A 20166-nucleotide genomic window follows, 5' to 3' on the forward strand; every position below is an offset into this window, starting at 1 on the left:
AGGATTCGTCTGCGGTGTGTTTAATGCAGTCTGTGGTTTCTGTCAGGAGATGTGTAAAGTAGATTCCAGCTCAGACTCAGAACCAGAGTCGAACCCGAGATGCTCTGATGTCAGCAGCAAGGTATTTCTGATCGAGATTAACCTCAAACATAACATAAAACACGTGACCCTGCAGCACAGAAGCAGTCATAAGCAGCACAGCTATATCTGCAGCAATAGCCAACAATACATTGTATGGGTCAAAATTATACATTTTTCTTTTATGCCAAAAATCATTAGGATATTAAGTAAAGATCATGTTCCTGAAGATATTTAGTAAACTTCCTACCGTGAATATATCAAAACTTCATGTTTGATTAGTAATATGCATTGCTAAGAACTTCATTTGAACAACTTTAAAGGAGATTTTCTCAATATTTAGATGTTTTTGCACCCTCAGATTCCAGATTTTCAAATATTGTCCAAACAAACCACACATCAATGGAAAGTTTATTTATTCAGATTTCAGATGATGCATAAATCTCAATTTCAAAAGATTGACCCTCATGACTGGTTTTGTGCTCCACATCTGAGTTTAACCGCATGATGTCGTGTCAGGGCTGTGAAAGCGGCACTTCAGAAGCTGCTGAGAGACTCCGGCGCTGCAGCGGACAGAACTACCTGCAGGTAAACCCCACACACACCTGGAGCCGGTGTCAGAAGACGAGCTCACCAAATACACCAGGCGTGTTTCAGTCCCTCGGACTCGCTGTCAGGTGACTTGGTTCAAAATAAGTCAGAATAACTGAAACAAGCCTGGCGTATTTGATGAGCTTGTTTTCTGAAACCGGCCCCTGATTTATGTCTTTAGTCACAGACCACGTGATCAATAACCACTGAAAGGAATCGTTGGTGTTTCTGTGATTGTCCGCAGTGTCTGGATCCCTACGACGGAAGCTCTGAAGACTCTGGTTCTTCTGCTAAAGGCTCAAGGAAGCAAAGGCCCGGCGGGTTCCGGGCGAAAGGGACGGGCCGTAGATTGACCTTTAACCCCGCGTCTGCTCTCAGAGATGGCAGGAGAGGCGAGCCGCGAGCCGATGTTCAGATGAGGTCCTCCAGCGACTCGGAGCAGGACTCTCCTCACCGGGGCTTCTGGTCTCCCTGCGTGAAAGCAGACCTCTCCGACTCCGGCTTCCACACCAGATCCTCGCTGAGCTCTCCTGCGGTGCCGGGCCCCGGGGCCCAGAGCCCCGCTCTCCACGCTGCCTTCTCCAAGAGGAAGTTCTTCCCTCCGTCAGACGAGGGCATGCAGCGGAAGCGGAAGTGCGTCAGCGACATGGAGCTGGAGAGCGTGGCTCTCTGAGGTCAGCCCGGCTGCGGACGCACGTCTCGTTCACTGAAGCGGAAGCGGTTTGCTCGTTAGGAAACAGACTCTAATGACAGAAGAAGAGGTTTGAGGTGCAGGTGTTCTCCGTTCCCTGACTGCAGGCTCAACACTGACGTCTCGAAGCTGTTCAGTAATAAATTAAGACTAATAAACCTAACTTTAATTCATGATTTCATGCGTTTCATCTCAGGCCGTTCACAGCGTCAGCAAACATGTATGTAGTGGCAGCTGTTTGCAGACGGATGGTGACTAGAATAATATATATATTTCAGAAAGCTGGTGTCATGATGAATTATAATAATGTTTGGAGAAAACAGGCAAGCTTCACTGGGTTTCTTTTCTTATAAATATGAGCGCAGTGGAAAGATTTATTATTTGCATCCAAAGAGAGAAGATCTGTTCTATGATGTTAATGTTTGTAGACCATGTTTATATGCTGTTTTTGGTTGGAAGGCTTGCTTCTTCAGCGTTATGATCCAGTCTGAAAGTTCAGTGTCAGTTCTTCTTAATTAACTGCACGCAGCTGGTCCTGTCTGTTCATCACGGGATGAAAATAAAGTCTGCACTTCTCTGTATCGTGAGGATCTCCGAGCTTCAGCTGAACCGGAGATCACTCGACTCCTCACGAACTGCTCCTGACGCCGTGCTCGATGGAAGAGTCTCCGTGTGCTTGACGGCGCTCCGCTGATGTTTACTTGCACTTATTCCATCGTTCTGCTGCTGTACAGCCAGATCTGAGCCGGAAACTGAACTCTGACCCTCGACTTTAGTTTAACAGAAGCACTCTGGAGAAGTGTTTTCAGACATATTTATTATTTATGACCCTGCAGCACAGAAGCAGTCATAAGCAGCACAGCTATATCTGCAGCAATAGCCAACAATACATTGTATGGGTCAAAATTATCCATTTCTCATTTATGCCAAAAATCATTAGGATATTAAGTAAAGATCATGTTCCATGAAGATATTTTATATTTACAGTAGGAAGTTTACATCAAAACTTCAGTAATATGCATTGCTAAGAACTTCATTTGAACAACTTTAAAGGTGATTTTCTCAGTATTTAGATGTTTTTGCACCCTCAGATTCCAGATTTTCAAATAGTTGTATCTCAGACAAATATTGTCCAACAAACCATACATCAATGGAGAGATTATTTATGTATAAATCTCAGTTTCAAAGCATTTACCCTTATGCCTGGCTTTGTGGTCCAGGGTCACGTTTGCCATCGACAGGATCCGACGGGCTCAAACGAATGAACACGCAGACATGAAACACACTCGAGGAAGGTTTAATCTAAATGAGCTTTATTAGAAACCACCAATCATGCAAAACTTGAATCAACTTCCATTTTTCCATCTAAAACACACAATCCCATCTGTTCTGTTAAAACATCTGCCTCAGAATCCCGAACACAATCCATCTTCCAACATGCTTCTGACTCTCGAAACCCTTCCCGGTTAAACACATGACACGCAGAGCTGATTAACTACATACTACTAACAGGAATGACTAGTGAAGGTTAGTGACTGGTTAACCAGCATCTAGTCGGTGCAGAGGATGGCGACGCCGCGCTCGTAGAAGTGATGCGGGTCTTCCTTGGTGGCGATGTCGAAGTCGACGGTGAAGATGAGATCGGAGCGTGTGAAGTTCAGATAGACGGGCAGCGTGACCTGCAGCAAACACACACACACACACACACAGTCCATCAGCCTTTAATCACGGATCAAGAATGCAAATGATGGTCTAACTGCTTATTCTATTTGGTTTAATTTAAATTATCTTTAAATACCCCCAAAAAAAAAAAATCAGGTTTGATTATTTTTAGTGGTAAAAAAAAAATTATACCAAGAATTGATCAAAAATGACTATCGAGTCGCCTCAAGTGCAAACTACTAAACTCTTGGGAGTTTTGAGACTAGACAAGATTACACGAGCAGAAGAACACAAATCCACTGATATAATGAGGAGTTACTACAGTGTCCTGTGCTTTATTATAGTTTAATTCATCCATGTCTTTCATTTTAGAACAAGTACTTTTCCTACTCTTCAAAAAATGTTTATCCTTCAGAAGCGTTTTGTTAAGATTGCAACTCGATCAAACATACACTTCATCTGCTGCTTTATTTCATAAACTTGAGATATATTCAAGTGAGGGTAACATTCCAGAGCAATTTAGAATGTATTTTAAATTATATTTATTGTTATTTAACTCGTCAATTTTCAAATATTCATCATCTTAAACGTCTCACTTGTAGAGGTCAATACTTGATAAGATTTATCATAACTAGCAAAAAATGTTCCTCTTTAATAAGTTATAAAAGATGTATAAAGGATCCGTTTAATGCTGTTTTGTAATAGTGTATTTTATTTAATTTTTTCATGTATTTTATGTACAATATTGGTTTGTTTTTGGAGTATATTGTTTCAGTTTTTTTTTTTTTTTTACATTTGTATTGGATATTAAATAAAGATCATGTTCCACGAAGATGTTTTGTAAATTTCCTACCGTAAAAATATATCAAAACTTCATTTTTGATTAGTAATATGCATTGCTAAGAACTTCATTTGGACAACTTTAAAGGAGATTTTCTCAATATTTAGATGTTTTTGCACCCTCAGATTCCAGATTTTCAAATATTGTTCTAACAAACCATACATCAATGGAACGATTATTTATTCAGCTTCAATTTTTCTCAATTTCCAAAAATTGACCCTCATGACTGGTTTTGTGCTCCAGGGTCACATGTGTTATTGTACTTTAGCTCTCTTTAATTTCATGAGATGTCGTTTTTGTTCTCTTATGGTTTAGGTGGAGGCTCTAAATAAGCCTCTGGGTTTTCTGCGTGTCCCTGCGCAGTAAACGGATTGTGTTTATATATTGTATATATATTGTGTTAATAAACTAAAGGAAGGACAGCAACGGACCATGTTCCTCTTCTCGGCGCTGCTCTGCTTCATCCAGCACAGCTGCGTCAGCGGCAGCTCGGTGGAGATGCTGGTGGACAGCGAGAGCTTGTTGTTGGCGCAGGTGGCCCCCTGCAGCTTCAGACCTGCGGACACACAGACAGAACACGCTCAGACCCCAGCAGACACGGACACGCTCGTCTCTCTCTCTCGGGCCGCTCGCTCACCTCTGATGCCGAAGCTGCAGGCGTCCAGCGCCGCCCCCGCGCAGACGTCACGTTCACCTCCAGATACAGCTCCTCCAGAGACCAGCTGTTGACCTGAGCCACGTACTGCCGCGTGGCCGTGATGTAGGCCTCCGGCACGAACAGACCGCCCAGGTTCACATGGATGTTCTGCAGGAGAACAACACTTAGAAAGCTGAAGAGGAAGCCACGAGTCTCCTGAGTTTGAGCCGCTCTCGTCGAGTCTATAGCTATATATTTCTATAGCGCTTCATACAATCCAGATCGAGTCTGAGCAGATTCACTGTGATAAACTGGAAAATAATAGAAACTCAGCTGTGTTTTAGATCAGATTCTGCTGTAAAGCAGCTCTAAAACACAACAGTGTCATAATTCAGATCAAGTCAGTTCAGTTCAGAGAGGGCTGCATGATAAATCACAAATGTTTTCCTGCTGCCGACTATTAATCCTGAAAACATTTCATTTTAATTTGGCATTCGCTTCATCTTGGATGGAACTGGATGAATGATTCGGACCTATATCTGACCCGTGTCGCCGCCTGGGATTAAACCAAGGATTCTCCCAAGGTTTTTCTCTGAATTTCTGTCATCGATGCAGTTTTGGTCGCCTTTGGCTTTGCTTAGTTGGGGACACTTAATATTTGGCAACATTATCGAATGCATTATTGGAAGTGAGCTGATGATGAGGCCAGAGCTGCTTTATAGATCAATCAACCTCTTTCCAGAATTGATGGACTTTACACCGTTATTAAACGGATATGAATCAACAATGAACTGATTTCAACTGCATAACGACTGTATACTATTGTTTAGAGCTGTTTTACAGCAGAAGTGAATGCTGTGTGCGTCACGGTCTCTGTAAAGCTGCTTTGAAACGATCTGTATTGTACTGAATAAAGCGCTACAGAAACTAACGGGACTTTGGTAACAGATGAGTTTAAATCCCCCAATCAGAGCTTTCCTTTTAAATCAAAACATTTTCAGCCCAGTGATTTACTTAATCTTCCCAATCTGGCAACCCCTTCACAAGCACAGTGTTACAGAAAAAGCACCGATCATCTTCGAACCCTGGCAAACACGTCTAGCGATCTGTATTAGGATATTCTCAGTGTTCTCTGGATCGGTCGCTGCACCTTGAGCTCTTTAGCGCCTCCGCTGGCCGCTCCCTGCGAGATCTGCTGCAGCTGCTTGATGCGCTCGCTGAAGTCTGCCACCCACTGGATGACGGTCAGGACCGCCGGGACGGTGTAGCGGCACCAGCTGCGGGGCAGGATGCCTGCGGAGACACCACAGCGCGTCAGTGACCACACACACATCTGAAGGGTCAAAGGTCACTCCGCGGACTCACCTTTGACCAGGTCGTTGATGAGCGTGCGCAGGTCGTTGGTCTGCTTCTTCTTGCCCTCGCACACGTGAACCACATCGGTCAGATCCTGACGCACGTCCTGCAGCATCCGCGCGCCCATCTTCACCTCGCGCTCGAAGAACCGGAACAGAGGATCCTGGGAAGAGCAGACGCTTGCATGAGCCGTCAATCTGAACGGACTTAAATCATGACAACCCTCTACAGACGCCTTGGCAACTGAATCACTGACTGGAACATTTATTAGTTTACTCGCCAGCCTGATATACTATATCAGTGTGTGTGTGTGTGTGTGTGTGTGTGTGTGTGTGTGTGTGTGTGTGTGTGTGTGTGTGTGTGTGTGAAAATTTGCTAAATTTAGCAACACTGACGGAGAGCGAGAATCTGAAGCGCTCAGGCGGTGTTCGGCGAGTGCAAATACATCTGTGCTTGGCTTCCAACACACACTGGCGAGTAAAATCTGACAATTATTAGCCAGTGGGTAATATTACACATTATTTAGCTGCCCAGAGTGAAGATTTAGTCGCATATGCGAGTGATTTACTGGTAATGTAGAGCGTGGCATGATTATTCATTCACATGACATAAACAGTTCTTATTTTCTATACAAAGACTTCAGCATTATGCAATATCTAAAACATTCAAAATTAACAGTAACAATCACTACGTTTACATGCGCACGAACAATGCGATTACTTCCAATAATCAGAGCAAGGACTTAAATCGCATTGATGTTTACATGTCAAGAGAACAGCTCTTCACTCACGTTTACATGCAATTTCTATTATTCTTATTATTCGCTAGGAATTGTGGTAAATTACTGCCATGAGTCTCTGTGAACGAGGCCCGGCCGTACCTTGATGTTCTCCACGGTGCGCTTGAGCGGGTTGACGGACTCCGGGATCAGCTGCAGCCAGTTGCGGGCCGTGGTGTGAAGCGTCCGCATCCAGGCCGGCTGCGTGTCAGACGACGACGTGCTGCGCTGCTTCTTCTCCGTCTCGTACGCCAGATCGTCCTCATCCTCCAACATCTGCATTTTCAGCAGCTTTCCCATCATGTCAATGCCTGAGCGGGAGGAAGGAGCGGCCACGGGAGCAGGAAGTGAGGTACGGGAGGGAGACGACCACAGGAAGTGAAGGAGGGAGATCAAATTAACAGTGTTCAGGCTCTGTGTTAATAAGGAGGTTCAAGTGCTAAAACCCTGACGAGGAATTACTGGAAGACTTGCCACGGTCTGACGCCGCCAACACTCGGATCAGGAAAACATTACGAGCGAAGCGGAATAGAACAGGCTTAAATTACGTGCGGTCACCTGATGAAGAGTTTGGTGCGAATGAAGAGTTTTGTTCGAAGTGCTTCAACCATTCAGTGGTCAACCATTTAATTTGCGTTTCATTTATATTTCAATTAAAGCTGCAAGCAGCACTGAAAGCGTTACATGTGTCTACCGATTTTCGTATCGGGCGCTTTGTTAAAACTTTATAGGAGGAGCTATCGAGTAATTTTGCCACACCCACTTCTGAAACCCACGTCAGATGCGTGTGCAAAGTTTCGTGAGGTTTTGAGCATGTTTAGGCATCAAAAATGCAATTCATTTAGGAGAAGAAATGGAGCAATTCCAATAGGATCCTCGGGCCCTAAATATCCAATTAAAATCAAATAAAGTGAAAGCGGGGCATCGTGGCAAGTCCAGCATCTGTTGTTGACGAGGGCATCGCTGAGGATGACATGCATTTGAGCAGGACTGAACAGAAATGAGGAGGAGAAAACCGCATCAAGACAAAGGGCCGGTGACATGACGGCAGTGAAATACAGCTACTGGAGGCTGAGACGACAAGACACCCGCTCCGCTGCGTACAGCGCTAACCACTCTAGCGTACGCAGCCGAGGAGGTGCGCTCTGATGATGAAGAACCATGAGATGAAAGCCTGTGGAAACTGACAGAATGACCTCGACAGACAGAGAGAGATGGAGACGAGAAGAGTCAGAGTTCAGGAGTAAACACAGTCTTCAAGACAGTCCCGCAGACGCTCGTACCCTGAGTAGTGAGCAGGACCTTCTCGGCGTTACTCGGCAGACCCAGCCAGGACGGAGTCTGAGTGTCCGGCAGCATCTCCACCCAGTGAATGAACTCCTCACGCCTGCGCACAGCAAACACAGTCACACTCGCATATAAAGCGCTTCATACAGTACAGATCGCTTCAGCGTCACAGGAACATGACTCTGCTAGTGGTTATGAAACGAGTCATGAGAGCGAATCACACGCAGGACTCGGTGTTCACTGGGGTGATACAGATGCGTCACGTTTGCCGTTATATGGATTTTTGCAGTCAAAATCCATAATCAGCGTTGTTTACATTCAGGAGAAAGAGCGCTCATGCCGAACGTAAACAATGCTGATTATGTTCTGGGGAAAGCGTCGTGGTACTCTGCAAAATGGCGGAAGACGGTAACTCTGGGAGAAGAATTGTTGAATAAATTGTGTTTTGTTTTTATTCTTTGCACAAAAAGTATTCTCGTAGCTTCACAAAACTGAAGTTGAGCCTCTGATGTCACATGGACTGTTTAACTGATGTCTTTACTGTGTTTCTGGGTCTGGGAACATTACAGTTGTGTTGCTGTCTGTGGAGGCTCAGAGAGCTCTCGGACTTAATCAGAAACATCTTAACTTGTGTTCTGAAGATGAACGAAGGTCTTACGGGTTTGGAACGACACGAGGGCGAGTAATTAATGACAATCTTCATTTTTGGGGTGAACTAACACTTTCATTTCTCTCTTTTTAAACTTCTTTATTTTACCATTCTCTGTAAAGCTGAACACGACACAGAAAGGTAATGAAACAAGCGGGTTTGCGCTGACCGGATCCCGTCGGGCATCTTGATGTCCTTGTGTCCGTCCACTTTGAGCGCCAGCTTGAACTCGCTGTCGAAGCTGCTGGTGGTGAAGAGACGCTCCAGGAAGGTGTTGAGGAGCCGCTGGTCGAACTCGTTGTCGATGCGGCCTCCGTAGATGGACTGGGCCATCAGCGTCCTCAGCGCCGCCCACGGGATCTTATCCGGAGAGATGTTCTGCCGGCCCTGTGGAGAACGACAGACGCTCAGATCTCACACACAGATACAGAAGAACAGGGGAGAGGACCGGGCTCGAACCTTCGCCGTATCGTCCAGCCAGGTGTCCACGGTGTCACAGGCCGAGCGCAGATCCGACTCTCCGAACTCGTACTTCTTCGACCAGCCCAGCGGAGCGTAGCGCAGGCGCTCCTGGATGACGGCGTGGAACCAGGCCAGGAGGAAGTACAGGCGAGCTCGTTCGTTAGGAGACTGAGAGAAGAGAGAGAGCGGGAGTAACTAATAAACCTCACCAAACGCCAGCTAACGACTGCAGAAAAGCCCGTGTCAGATTCTTCTGAAGGTGGAGGGTTAACGGTGAAGAGGGATCACTGACAGTAGATATGAATATATATACATCACTGTGTGTGACCCGTGCTGGCAAAACCAGTCACAATGAGCAAGCTTTCATTTTTATTTTTTACATTCTCTTTTAAAAGCCCTTAAAAATACTACACCTGTACACACAGCTACACCCATCTGAGTCAGCAAAGTCAGTTTTGGGGAAAATAGAGTTCCACAGCTAAACATAATGTTGCATCTTTTCCTCCAATTCTTTTCTTAATCATTACTATATTAATAATCACAATAGATATTTTTTTCCATTTTATCTTTGTAGTTATAAGAACAGATGCAAAAAAGAACAGAAGAAAGAAGTGTATACTGTTTTTTCATTTTACAACAAAAGCATTCAAGTAAGAAATACAATCAAACGTAAAAATCCCTTTAGTGTTTGGTACAAATGCATTAATCATCAAGAGCAGCGAGTGATTCCTGAGTGACGGTCTATATATTAAGACGTACTGTAATACACGGATCTCATATAATGTTACACATCAGATGTGTTTCCCCAAACGTTCACTTAAGACAAACAGATTATGTTTGCGTGAATATTTAAATACTGTAATTCTATGTATATTTATCATGAGAAGCGAGCGGAGAAAAGACACTCCTCTCAGAAAACCTACAAATAAAGATCATTTTAGATGTTTAATTACTATTTGGAGCGTTGTGATCGCTAGACGAGAGCTTAATTAACTCATTATTGTGAATACCTGAAATTTGACCAAAATCAATCTTCACACTTTTTTTTTTTTTTTTGCCTGTAGCTCAAAATTAGCCCATGTGCATTCACACTCATTTTGCCAGAACAGGTCACGTTATTATGACACGCATCACAAAATGCACATTTTTATCAAAACTAGCTACTGAAAAATAATGGTCCTTATGATGATTTCCTATCACAAATATCACAAATCAAGTAAATGCGAATCAGATTCGGTGCACCAGGACTCACTACCGGTTCACTTCTAGCGGGTCACGCTCACCTTACACATGCGCGCCACAGGAATACTGCTAAACGTGCGCAGCATATTGGCCTTCATACCGGGAGGAGGCTCGAACACAAAGATGCGTCCGGCCCGCAGCAGGTTCACAGGGACCTGAGGGAGACACGGTCAACCGTCAGACGACGCATTACGACACAACAGTGAGCACAGGAAGTGATGCGTGACCTTGGGGTTGATCTCCATGGTGAGGAAGAGCCGGAAGCAGGCATGCGGCTGCATGGAGTGAAGCTTCTTCTCCAGCTGCATCAGCCAGCCGGGAGCCAGATGAACGTTCTCCAGCATCACCCACCTGACACACAAACACATATGAGATCACATGACCAGCAGACCTGACCAATCAGGAGCGTGAAGGGTCAGCTGGTCTGCGCTCACCTGCCGGACTTCACCGCTGTGTTGATGTCTCTGTCAGCCTTATTGAAGCCTTCAGCAGAACCTGAAGACAGACCGCATGCGTGTTAGTTCACTAGTTACTAGTTTAACAGAGACTAACCGGAATAACATAACGGCACAGTACTGAGCAGCAGACTCTCTCTCGGTCATTCATACTCCTAGCTGGAAGCTGATTCGCACAACCCATCACTGGTTAGGCTTTTACTACGAACCTAATAAATATGACCAACCAATCTGAAGTTTAAAACTGGAAAAAAAAAAAAAAAACACACACTACAATGGATTCAGCTTAAGCCAGTTTTTTTATAGCATATATTGTTTTTTTCCATTTTCTTCATTTTAGTTTCTCTAGACTGTCCAGATGGTTGTGGTCAGTGTTGGGGAAAGTTACTTCTAAATATTGTGTTAGTCCATGAAAAAGTAGATAATTCCGTTACTTTTTACGGAAAGTAATGCATTACGTTACTTTGGTGTTACTTTTTGTCACCTGGGCTGTGGCTTTTAACAAAAAACCCAAAAGTTATATTTTTGGTGACTGTAAAGGCCCTTTCACACCAAAAGTGAAATGAATAATCCTCAGACTGAAGGAAGATTTCTCTCAACACAGGGTCAGTGAATAAATGGGAAACTGATTTGTAAAAGTAACTCTGATATTTCATTATACGTGTAAAAGTAGTGCATTACTGTACTAGTAACTTGAAAAAGTAATCCCTCGACACTGGCTGTACACGTGCTGGTTCTTACCGATGGAAATGGAGGTGATGTGTTTGTTCTGCTCAGCTGCGAGATCCCGCACCAATCCGCTGGCATCGTATCCGGGCACGGAGCACATCAGCACCGGCGTCCCCGGCTTCACCTGCACACAAGAGCAGTAATGCAGCATCCGCACCATCGCAGCGTCAGCACACCACAGACACGCGTCCCTACCTCGCTGTCCACGATGTTGGCCAGGTCCAGCGGCTGTTCGATGATGGCCATGAAGTTTTCTCCCATGACTTTAGACACGAAGATGTGTGACATGGCCAGCAGACGGTCGGGTCTGAACGCCTGGATCAGCAGCAGCTGGTGGACGGCCTGACCGATCAGAGCTGAGGACACACAAACACACGTCACTCCTGCAGCCTCTCACAGGGAGCTGCATGTGAAAATGCATTGTACTCACTGGACGTCTTCTCTTCGGTCCACAGGTAAGGCACTGACAGCTCCGGCGAGTTGCTCTCGATCCACATGAAGAATTGCTGGAGGACAGAAAGGCATTGCACATTCAGACGCTCTGCGGTGAAGAACAGACGCGTACAGGACGGACAGACGGAGAGACGCTCACCTCGTCGGCCTGCACTTTGGACACCAGGTCTTTAAACGCAGGCATGCGGCTGAGGCGCACCATGGCCTCGGACTGCTCGCTGCTCAATCCCTTGACTTTCGGCACGGTCGTCCCGCTCAGCACGATCTCCTTCCCACGCAGGAAGTGCTGGAACTCTGCGTCGAATGACGGCTCGCTGGGAAACACGAGGAAACATCTGAGCTGCACATCCTCAAACAAACAAGACCACGTCTCTCAGCCCAGAAATCAGCTTCTGCTCTTTCTGTGAATCTCAGCTCTAATGACTGTAAATCACAGTCCTGCTCTCATCTGATCTGACTTTAAACTTATTACTAACAAAATAAGGACGTGGAGGACATTAAGCAGAACGAGATTCATTTTCTCACTTGTGCTATGCATTCACACATACATAGATTTGCAAGCTCATGTCAATAAAAAGGGTTTAAAAAAAGAAATAAATAACTGAATTCAAGTGGAGATCAACTCCCTTATAAATGAAAATTGAACATTTTGTTTCGTGATGTTTGTACCTGGGCAAGCCCTTCAGGTTGATTCGGGAGAGCAGCACAGCAAACGTGATGTGATCCTGATGCAGCATTCCTTGAGCGACTCTGTTAAACGCCACCTGAACAGAAAAACCACCACGTCACTAAATATTAGGCCCTTCACCACAAAGGCAATAAAAAACAACAACAACAAAACAAAGAACACCACAATGCAGGACCAGTGTGATGCTTTACTACGGTTAAAGCAGCAACTAAATTTTTTTAAAAATCGTTCTGATTGTACACCGACCAATACGGAGAATGGTGTCCGCTTCTTTCCCAAACACCTGTTCTGGGAGTGTGTACACTTGGTGAGCGGGTACAAAATCTGTTTTACAGCAGCAACAAACGCACATGTACACCGATCCACTGTAACTGTAGGAGGCTCCAAAGTCACAAAAATACACTAAACTCCATACAGCTGCTTTAACTCATCTGCCTCACCTGTTAAATGGGTTTAAATTCAGCACTAGTGAATGAAGTCAGATGGACTGTATCTGCGTCCTCTAATGATTGCAGGTTTGTATTTCCCCATGTGCTTTTATTAACTGAACAGGAAAAATGAATCCGTTTTAGTGCGAGAGACGGGAATCTGCCTCAGTCTGGACTCTTCCTCCGAGCTGAGCATGTGTGTTTGGCCTTCAGTGCTCACCTGGAACAGGTCTTTGGTGATGACAGACAGGCGCTGCGTGTGGTCGCTCACGCTCTTCAGGTTAGAGTTCTCGTATAACACAGTGTGATAGATGTCCAGGAAGAACTGCAGCGAGTACTGATACAGGAAGTGCATCTGTGAAAGAGACAGATCCAGCATGAGCTAGAGTTCACACACACCGACACACACCGACACACACCGACACACACCGACACACACCGACACACACCGACACACACCTGGTTCAGAGCCTCCATGGTGAAGTAGATGCTGCTGCAGGCCGAGGACAGAGACAGATACTGCTGAGACACCGTCTCCACTTCCTGCATGACTATGTCTGTTTCCTCCACTTTCCTGGTCACCTCCGCCGCCTCCTTCTTCAGGTTCTCCAGGGTGGTGATGATGGTGTCGTCGTCCAGGATGCGACCCTTGACCTCGTTCAGGGCCTGCAGCAGTGATTTCTCCAGCTGACGCAGACGCAGCTGGAACTCACCTGCGCAGATTCAACAGAACCACGTTAACACTTCAACACTTCCTTAATGAGCCGACAGCACTTCCTGTGACGCTCTCCATCGCTCACCCTGCAGCTTCAGCAGGTCTGACCGCTTCTCGTCCACGTCCGGACGCTCGGCCTTCAGGACCTCGTTGAGACACTGGCTCTGCAGGCTGCTGCGGGTCACGGTGAAGTTCACGAAGGTCACACGAGAGCAAAGGTCAGGAGGGAACTCCACCTGCAGACGCGTCACAATTCAGCCGTTCATTTCAAATCTTTATTTCTTTCAACTTTAAAGGCAGATTTTGCTCCTGAGTTACAGTTGTAGAAACCAGATGGTTAATTGTGGTTTTAAACTACTCTATGGTCAGAACATCACAAACACTCTCATGAATTGTTTACACTTTTCCAGTTACTACTTAAAATCAATATCTATATAATTTCTTAGTTTCTTCATGTTCTAATGAGTGATATTTAAATCATGAATCAGGTTTGTGTGGCCTGACTGAGTATCTTCAGCACAGTTTGCAGTGAAGGCTGCAATATTAATAATATTACAATTTTGTTGTACATCTTAGAAAATGCACATTTTGACAGCAGCTTGAGTTACGTATTTGTAAGTTTTATGCTCGTTATCAAAAACAGTAACATCAGTAAAATGATGGCGATTGTCAGATCTGAGCATTACCGTGGGGTCTCGTGTGGAGAGGAAGATGACGAAGGAAGGCGACAGATCGATGTCCTGATCCCCGAGCGTGATGAGCACTCGGCCGCCGGTCCTGCGCACCTCTCTGTTGAGCACCGGGTTCAGTATGGGGTCGTAGCTCTCCACGTCCTGACAGAGAATCAGGGACACACAGGCATTAATGAGCAAACGTCCGGACCCTGACGGTCTCTACAGTAATAATGAGAGGACGAGGGATGGCCTCGTACCTGCACCAGCAGAGGGTTGCCGAATCTCAGAGCGCTCTCCAAGTTCTTCCTGAAGGCATCGTCCAAAAAGCTGGTGCGGGTGATCTTCTTGTCTTTAAATTCGTTCATGATGAACTCCGTGGCCTGACCTGATGGGTCAATGATCAGCGGATACCTGCAGAACACGACGCGTGTGAGAAGTCAGCAAGAGTTAGGGCTGTCAAATAAAAATGAGAATATTTTTCTCATCCCACTGCATCGTTATTAAATGAAAAAAAGTACTGTGATTGGTTTTCATCCTTTTGTATTAAACTATGCATACATGTTTATAATTATTTAAGCAACTTAATTATTTTTGGATTATAAATATTATGCACTTTTTCACAGATAGTCGTTATTTTATTGCTTTAATTAACGTGCATTAGTAATATTTAGCTTGATGCGACCTCTTGGAGAGAAGCCAAAAGCTTTTTCCCTTTAACTGAGATTATGCCTTTTAAATTTGAATATAGACAATATTTAAGTGCAAAATTTGAATTTAGTTTTCCAGCCATTTTGACCGCTCTAGCAAGAGTCTTTCAATAATCCAGCGTCCCGTCTGGGCTCTCACCGGTTGAAGCGCTTCAGCATGATGGCGTTCTCGGTGCACAGGTCATCAGCGGGCAGAGAGTTGGCCTGCCAGCGAAGCCTCTCGTCTGCATTGGACAGATACTCAGTCCTGGCGATGTCCGTGCGGAACTGGACGGGAGAAAGTGCAGGTTTCAAGATTTGAAGCGCTCAGTGCTGCATTATGGCATTATTCTGTGACGTTATCTGTACCTGAATGTTGGCCTGCTGGAGGTGATGGGACCAGGTGGTGAAGAGGTTCTGTCTCATCTGCTGGTCAAAGTAACCAGCGTAAGCGATGAAGGCGGCGGAGAGCAGACAGTCTCCGGCGATGGTGGACATCTGGTTCTTGAAGGTCTCGCTGGTCTTTTCCCATCGCTCCCTCTCAGCAGATAAACTCTTCAGCAGGGCTGTGCTGCGGTTCACCTGCACCGATCCGGCAGATTAAAGACTAGTCAAGCTTAAACAGTCGTTCAGAGAATACTAGCCCGAAGACTAATCCACCACAGGTTTCCCTCAGGAACCTTTAATGGCTTTGTGAACAGTGTTCACCACCGAGCTTATTTTGCAGAAAACCATACTTCAAGAGGTTCTTGTATTCTGTTCTTCAAAAATCACAGAGTCAAAGCTCAAATGTGTCCCTGCAGCACAGAAGCAGTCATAAGCAGCACAGCTATATTTGTAGCAATAGCCAACAATACATTGTATGGGTCACAATTATCCATTTTTCTTTTATGCCAAAAATCATTAGGATATTAAGATCATGTTCCATGAAGATATTTTGTAAATTTCCTACCGTAAATATCTCAAAACTTCATTTTTGATTAGTAATATGCATTGCTAAGAACTTCATTTAAAGGCAATATTTTGATTTTTTTTGCACCCTCAGATTTTCAAATAGTTGTATCTCAGCCAAATATTGTCTGATCCTAACAAACCATACATCGATGGAACAATTATTTATTCAGATGATGTATACATCTCATCTCAATTTCAATAAATTGACCCTTATGACTGATTTTGTGATCCAGGGTCACAGATGTGTATTTTGATGCTGTAAACAAGCTGTTCAATTAGGATTACAAACTGAACCTAAAACAGGAGCATTTGATGGTCTCTCCTGTTCTGCATTCATGTTTATTGATTTAAAAGATGCGTTTATCCAAAGTGACTTTCAAATGAGGAAGAAATTAAATGCATTGTTTGCTGCATTGAAAATAATTTTTTGTTGGCTTAATTTTTGAACACCATGCCAGCTTCTTTGGCTATTTTCATGTCTAAAATCAGATTTAAGTTACAGTGTGCTGATTTCATTAGTGTTTGCAGTCAGTGTGAGTGTTGTAGTCGTACCTTCGCCTCCACAGCGGCCAGATCAGCTTTGATGGCCTGAGCTTCAGAGATGAGCACGGCGTACTCCTCCTTATAGCGTGCGATGCTGGCCTCCAGGTCCCGGATCATCTGCTCCACCTCCTCGGCCTTGGTCTTGTTGTCCGTAGCGTCGTCCTCCAGCTTCTGCAGCTCGTTCCTCAGGGGCTCGACCCGCTTCAGCATGTCTGCGTAATTCAGCTGAACACAAAGCCAGAGGTCAGCAGCGGCAGACCTCGCTCGGACAGAGCTTCAGCGGTCAGTGTCGTACCTGAGCGATGGCCCATTTGACCATCGGCCCGCAGGCCAGCGACGCCCGGTTCACCTGCTCGTAGTTGTAGCTGGGGTTGGACATGTAGTTCTTCTTCATCTTCTCACGGATGGAGTCGCTGGGACGCAGGAGGAGTGTGTTAGAACGAAGCAGACCGTGATTTCATCATGACACAGCAGTAGTATATTTTTATTTAATGCCATGTCAGCATCTTAGACTATTTTTATATGGCAAAAACAATTTGAAAAAATACAAGTATAACAAATACAATAAAAACCAGCACACACACACACACACACACACATTATATTACTCATGACACGGAATGAGGATGAACTGAACATCTACACACTTGTGCTTTCCATCTATATCTTCACAGAGATTCACTAAATCATTGTCAGCCAAACCTCCTTTGAGCTACAAGAAGTCCCCTTGAGATTTAAAGTTAATATATTTAAATTTGGGCTGTCGATTTAACATGTTTATTAGGTGCAACTGATTGATTTTATTTTATACAACAGTTCAATGAACAAGTTGTTAATATTCCGTTAAATTTGAGAGTCACTATTGTCCGTTTCTGCTCAATTTGCAAAAGAAAAGTTCCAATCAAAGCCACAGCAGAACTGTAAAGTGTCTTCGATCAACACACAGCGGTGTTTTTCTTTAGTGAATGAATGCACGGATCAAAGACTCAGTGACTTGTTCATAAAGACAGTCACTTGATTCATTCCTGAATGAATCAGTTGAATTAATGACTCAATGACTCACTTATTAACAGTTACTTGGCACATTTGGCTTCATATTTAGAGTGGAGTATTCATTTCATTGTTTTTAAATCATTTCATGAATCAATACTAAAATATATTTTTTTGTAATGTTTATTCAATGCTTTTCTCATTTAACACAAATAACTAATCTCTCTCAGCACTAACTGACGTGCGATTAGATTAATTATATGGCACATCATGTAATCAATTAGATTAAAAACTTCAATCGCTTGACAGCCCTAATTTCAATGACTTAAGACATTCACAGTTAATGGTCACATGACACGTGACCCTGCAGCACAGAAGCAGTCATAAGCAGCTCAGGTATATTTGTAGCAATATCCAACAATACATTGTATGGGTCAAAATTATACATTTTTCTTTTATGCCAAAAATCATTACGATATTAAGATCATGTTCCATGAAGATATTTTGTAAATTTCCTACCGTGAATATATCAAAACTTAATTATTGATTAGTAATATGCATTGCTAAGAACTTAATTTGAACAACTTTAAAGATGATTTTCTCAATATTTAGATTTTTTTGCTCCCTCAGATTCCAGATTTTCAAATAGTTGTATCTCAGACAAATATTGTCCGATCCTAACAAACCATACATCAATGGAAAGACTATTTTATGTATAAATGTCAATTTTGAATTAAATTAATACATTTTTAAATAAAATAAATCTCAAAATTGACCGGTGTTGTGGTCCAGGGTCACATATAGATGAACAGAATAATTTAAATTTTTAGTGGTAAATTTTGATTGTTTATTTTGTTTATTCTAACATTAGATTTATGATTAATTCTCTTCTTTGACTTATGAACCCTGGTTTGGGAATCCATGCCGTGGTGTCTGAACGACACAAGACAGAGTCCGTCTCATACGTGAGAGGAAGATATATGAAAGATGATTATACCTCGTGTCCTCAGAGACAAAGTTGACTATGCTGGAGATGAAATTGTCTCTGATAATAACTTGTCTGATCTTTTTCCAGTCACTAGTTTCCTCCCCCAGCAGGAGGCAGATCGACTCTAGAGCCAGTTTAACGGCTGCCGGAGGGTTGGCCATAGCACGAACCTCAACCAGATGCTGCTTCTTAATCGAGCTGACCGCTAGAGAGGGAATGGAGGTGTGGGGTTTAGGACCATGAGGACACATGGGTTCACGCGGGGGAGCGGAGCGGCTGCGGCGCCCGAGAGAGAGGGACCGAGTCACATGATGATACCAACCCTGAACCAACACACTCAACTACCAAATTTTGCTATAAATTTGATCACAACATATAATCATTGTTGTTGGTGTTCACCGTCTGTTTGATTACATGTCATTAACTGCATGATTTTACTGTACATTTCTGCCATATGGACATCACCTTGACATAAGCTACTGCTAATATTTAGCATGACCCTGGATCACAAAACCAGTCATAAGGGTACATTTTTTAAAATTGAGATTTATGCATCATCTGAAGCTGAATAAATAATCGTTCCATTGATGTATGGTTTGTTGGACAATATTTGTCTGAGATACAACTATTTGAAAATCTGGAATCTGAGGGTGCAAAAAATCTAAATATTGAGAAAATCTCCTTTAAAGTTGTTCAAATGAAGTTCTTAGCAATGCATATTACTAATCAAAAATGAAGTTTTGATATATTTATGGCAGGAAATTTACTAAATATCTTCATGGAACATGAAGACTACTTAATCTTACTTATAATATTACTTAATATCCTAATGATTTTTGGCATAAAAGAAAAATGTATAATTTTGACCCATACAATGTATTGTTGGCTATTTCTACAAATATAGCTGTGCTGCTTATGACTGCTTTTGTGCGCCAGGGTCACATTTAGAATCTTTAATTTTCTGTAAAGCTGCTTTGCAAAATTTGTGTTGTGAAAAGTGCTATACAAACAAACTTGAATTGAATCAGAGCTCGGAGCACGGTGGTCCTCTTTACAAGCTACAGCCGCCGCTCCGCACCCCGCAGTCAGTCACCTGATCTCATCAGCAGAAAAGTTCACAATAGTGGGGATGAAGTTCTCGCGCATTATGATGGAGCGAATCTGCTTCCAGTCGGTGGTGCTCTCGCCCAGCAGCAGACAGATGGACTCCAGAGCCAGCTTGACTGCCGCCGGCGGGTTGGCCATCGATCGCACCTCCACTAAGTGCTGCTTCTTAATCGATTTAACAGCTAAAAAAGCCACAAGCCGTGAGCAGAGGAAAGAGTGAAGACAGGAAGAGGTTAGCGCAGAGAAAGACCACCAAACACCGCTGGCAAACACACACAAGACAGAGCTGAAAGCAGAAAGAAGGGAAGGAAATATCCACTGATGTCTGACACAGTCACAGCCGGTCACTAGGTGGCGCTGGTTTTAGAGCAGATGTAGAGTCATTTTGATTATTAGCCAAATGTTTCTCAAATATGGAGCGTAAACTCAGCAGGTGTCATCTGAGCCTTCAAACCGGTGAATATTTCCTTACTAGATTACAA

At 43.9% G+C, this 20166-nt stretch overlaps 2 protein-coding genes across 7 annotated transcripts in view; one reads left to right on the top strand and one right to left on the bottom strand.

The window, feature by feature from the left end:
- Nucleotides 1-2513, top strand: part of LOC131523420 (uncharacterized) — a 2735-nt gene extending 222 nt beyond the window's left edge. Inside the window, exons 2-4 of one of the 6 annotated variants that reach the window (XM_058749796.1) lie at nt 50-121; nt 574-666; nt 914-2513. In XM_058749796.1, coding sequence (XP_058605779.1) covers nt 50-121; nt 574-666; nt 914-1342 — 594 coding nt within the window. In that variant the 3' untranslated portion in view covers nt 1343-2513. Of the gene's footprint in view, nt 1-46; nt 122-501; nt 667-913 lie in introns of all 6 variants that reach the window. The other 5 variants (XM_058749795.1, XM_058749798.1, XM_058749797.1 and 2 more) reach the window with 5 other exon arrangements.
- Nucleotides 2514-2656: 143 nt separating this feature from the next.
- dync1h1 (dynein, cytoplasmic 1, heavy chain 1) overlaps nt 2657-20166 on the bottom strand; it is a 52877-nt gene continuing 35367 nt past the window's right edge. Inside the window, 28 exon segments of the mRNA XM_058749802.1 lie at nt 2657-3039; nt 4295-4419; nt 4501-4536; nt 4539-4668; nt 5651-5793; nt 5866-6019; nt 6737-6945; nt 7918-8021; nt 8740-8957; nt 9030-9200; nt 10316-10429; nt 10502-10625; nt 10709-10769; nt 11471-11582; nt 11654-11814; nt 11889-11964; nt 12051-12225; nt 12581-12675; nt 13248-13382; nt 13487-13740; nt 13828-13978; nt 14429-14575; nt 14674-14827; nt 15263-15390; nt 15472-15684; nt 16609-16824; nt 16895-17012; nt 19671-19866. Coding sequence (XP_058605785.1) covers nt 2911-3039; nt 4295-4419; nt 4501-4536; nt 4539-4668; nt 5651-5793; nt 5866-6019; nt 6737-6945; nt 7918-8021; nt 8740-8957; nt 9030-9200; nt 10316-10429; nt 10502-10625; nt 10709-10769; nt 11471-11582; nt 11654-11814; nt 11889-11964; nt 12051-12225; nt 12581-12675; nt 13248-13382; nt 13487-13740; nt 13828-13978; nt 14429-14575; nt 14674-14827; nt 15263-15390; nt 15472-15684; nt 16609-16824; nt 16895-17012; nt 19671-19866 — 4049 coding nt within the window. The 3' untranslated portion in view covers nt 2657-2910.

The sequence above is a fragment of the Onychostoma macrolepis genome, chromosome 17, assembly GCF_012432095.1.
Source record: "Onychostoma macrolepis isolate SWU-2019 chromosome 17, ASM1243209v1, whole genome shotgun sequence".
Taxonomy (NCBI): domain Eukaryota; kingdom Metazoa; phylum Chordata; class Actinopteri; order Cypriniformes; family Cyprinidae; genus Onychostoma; species Onychostoma macrolepis.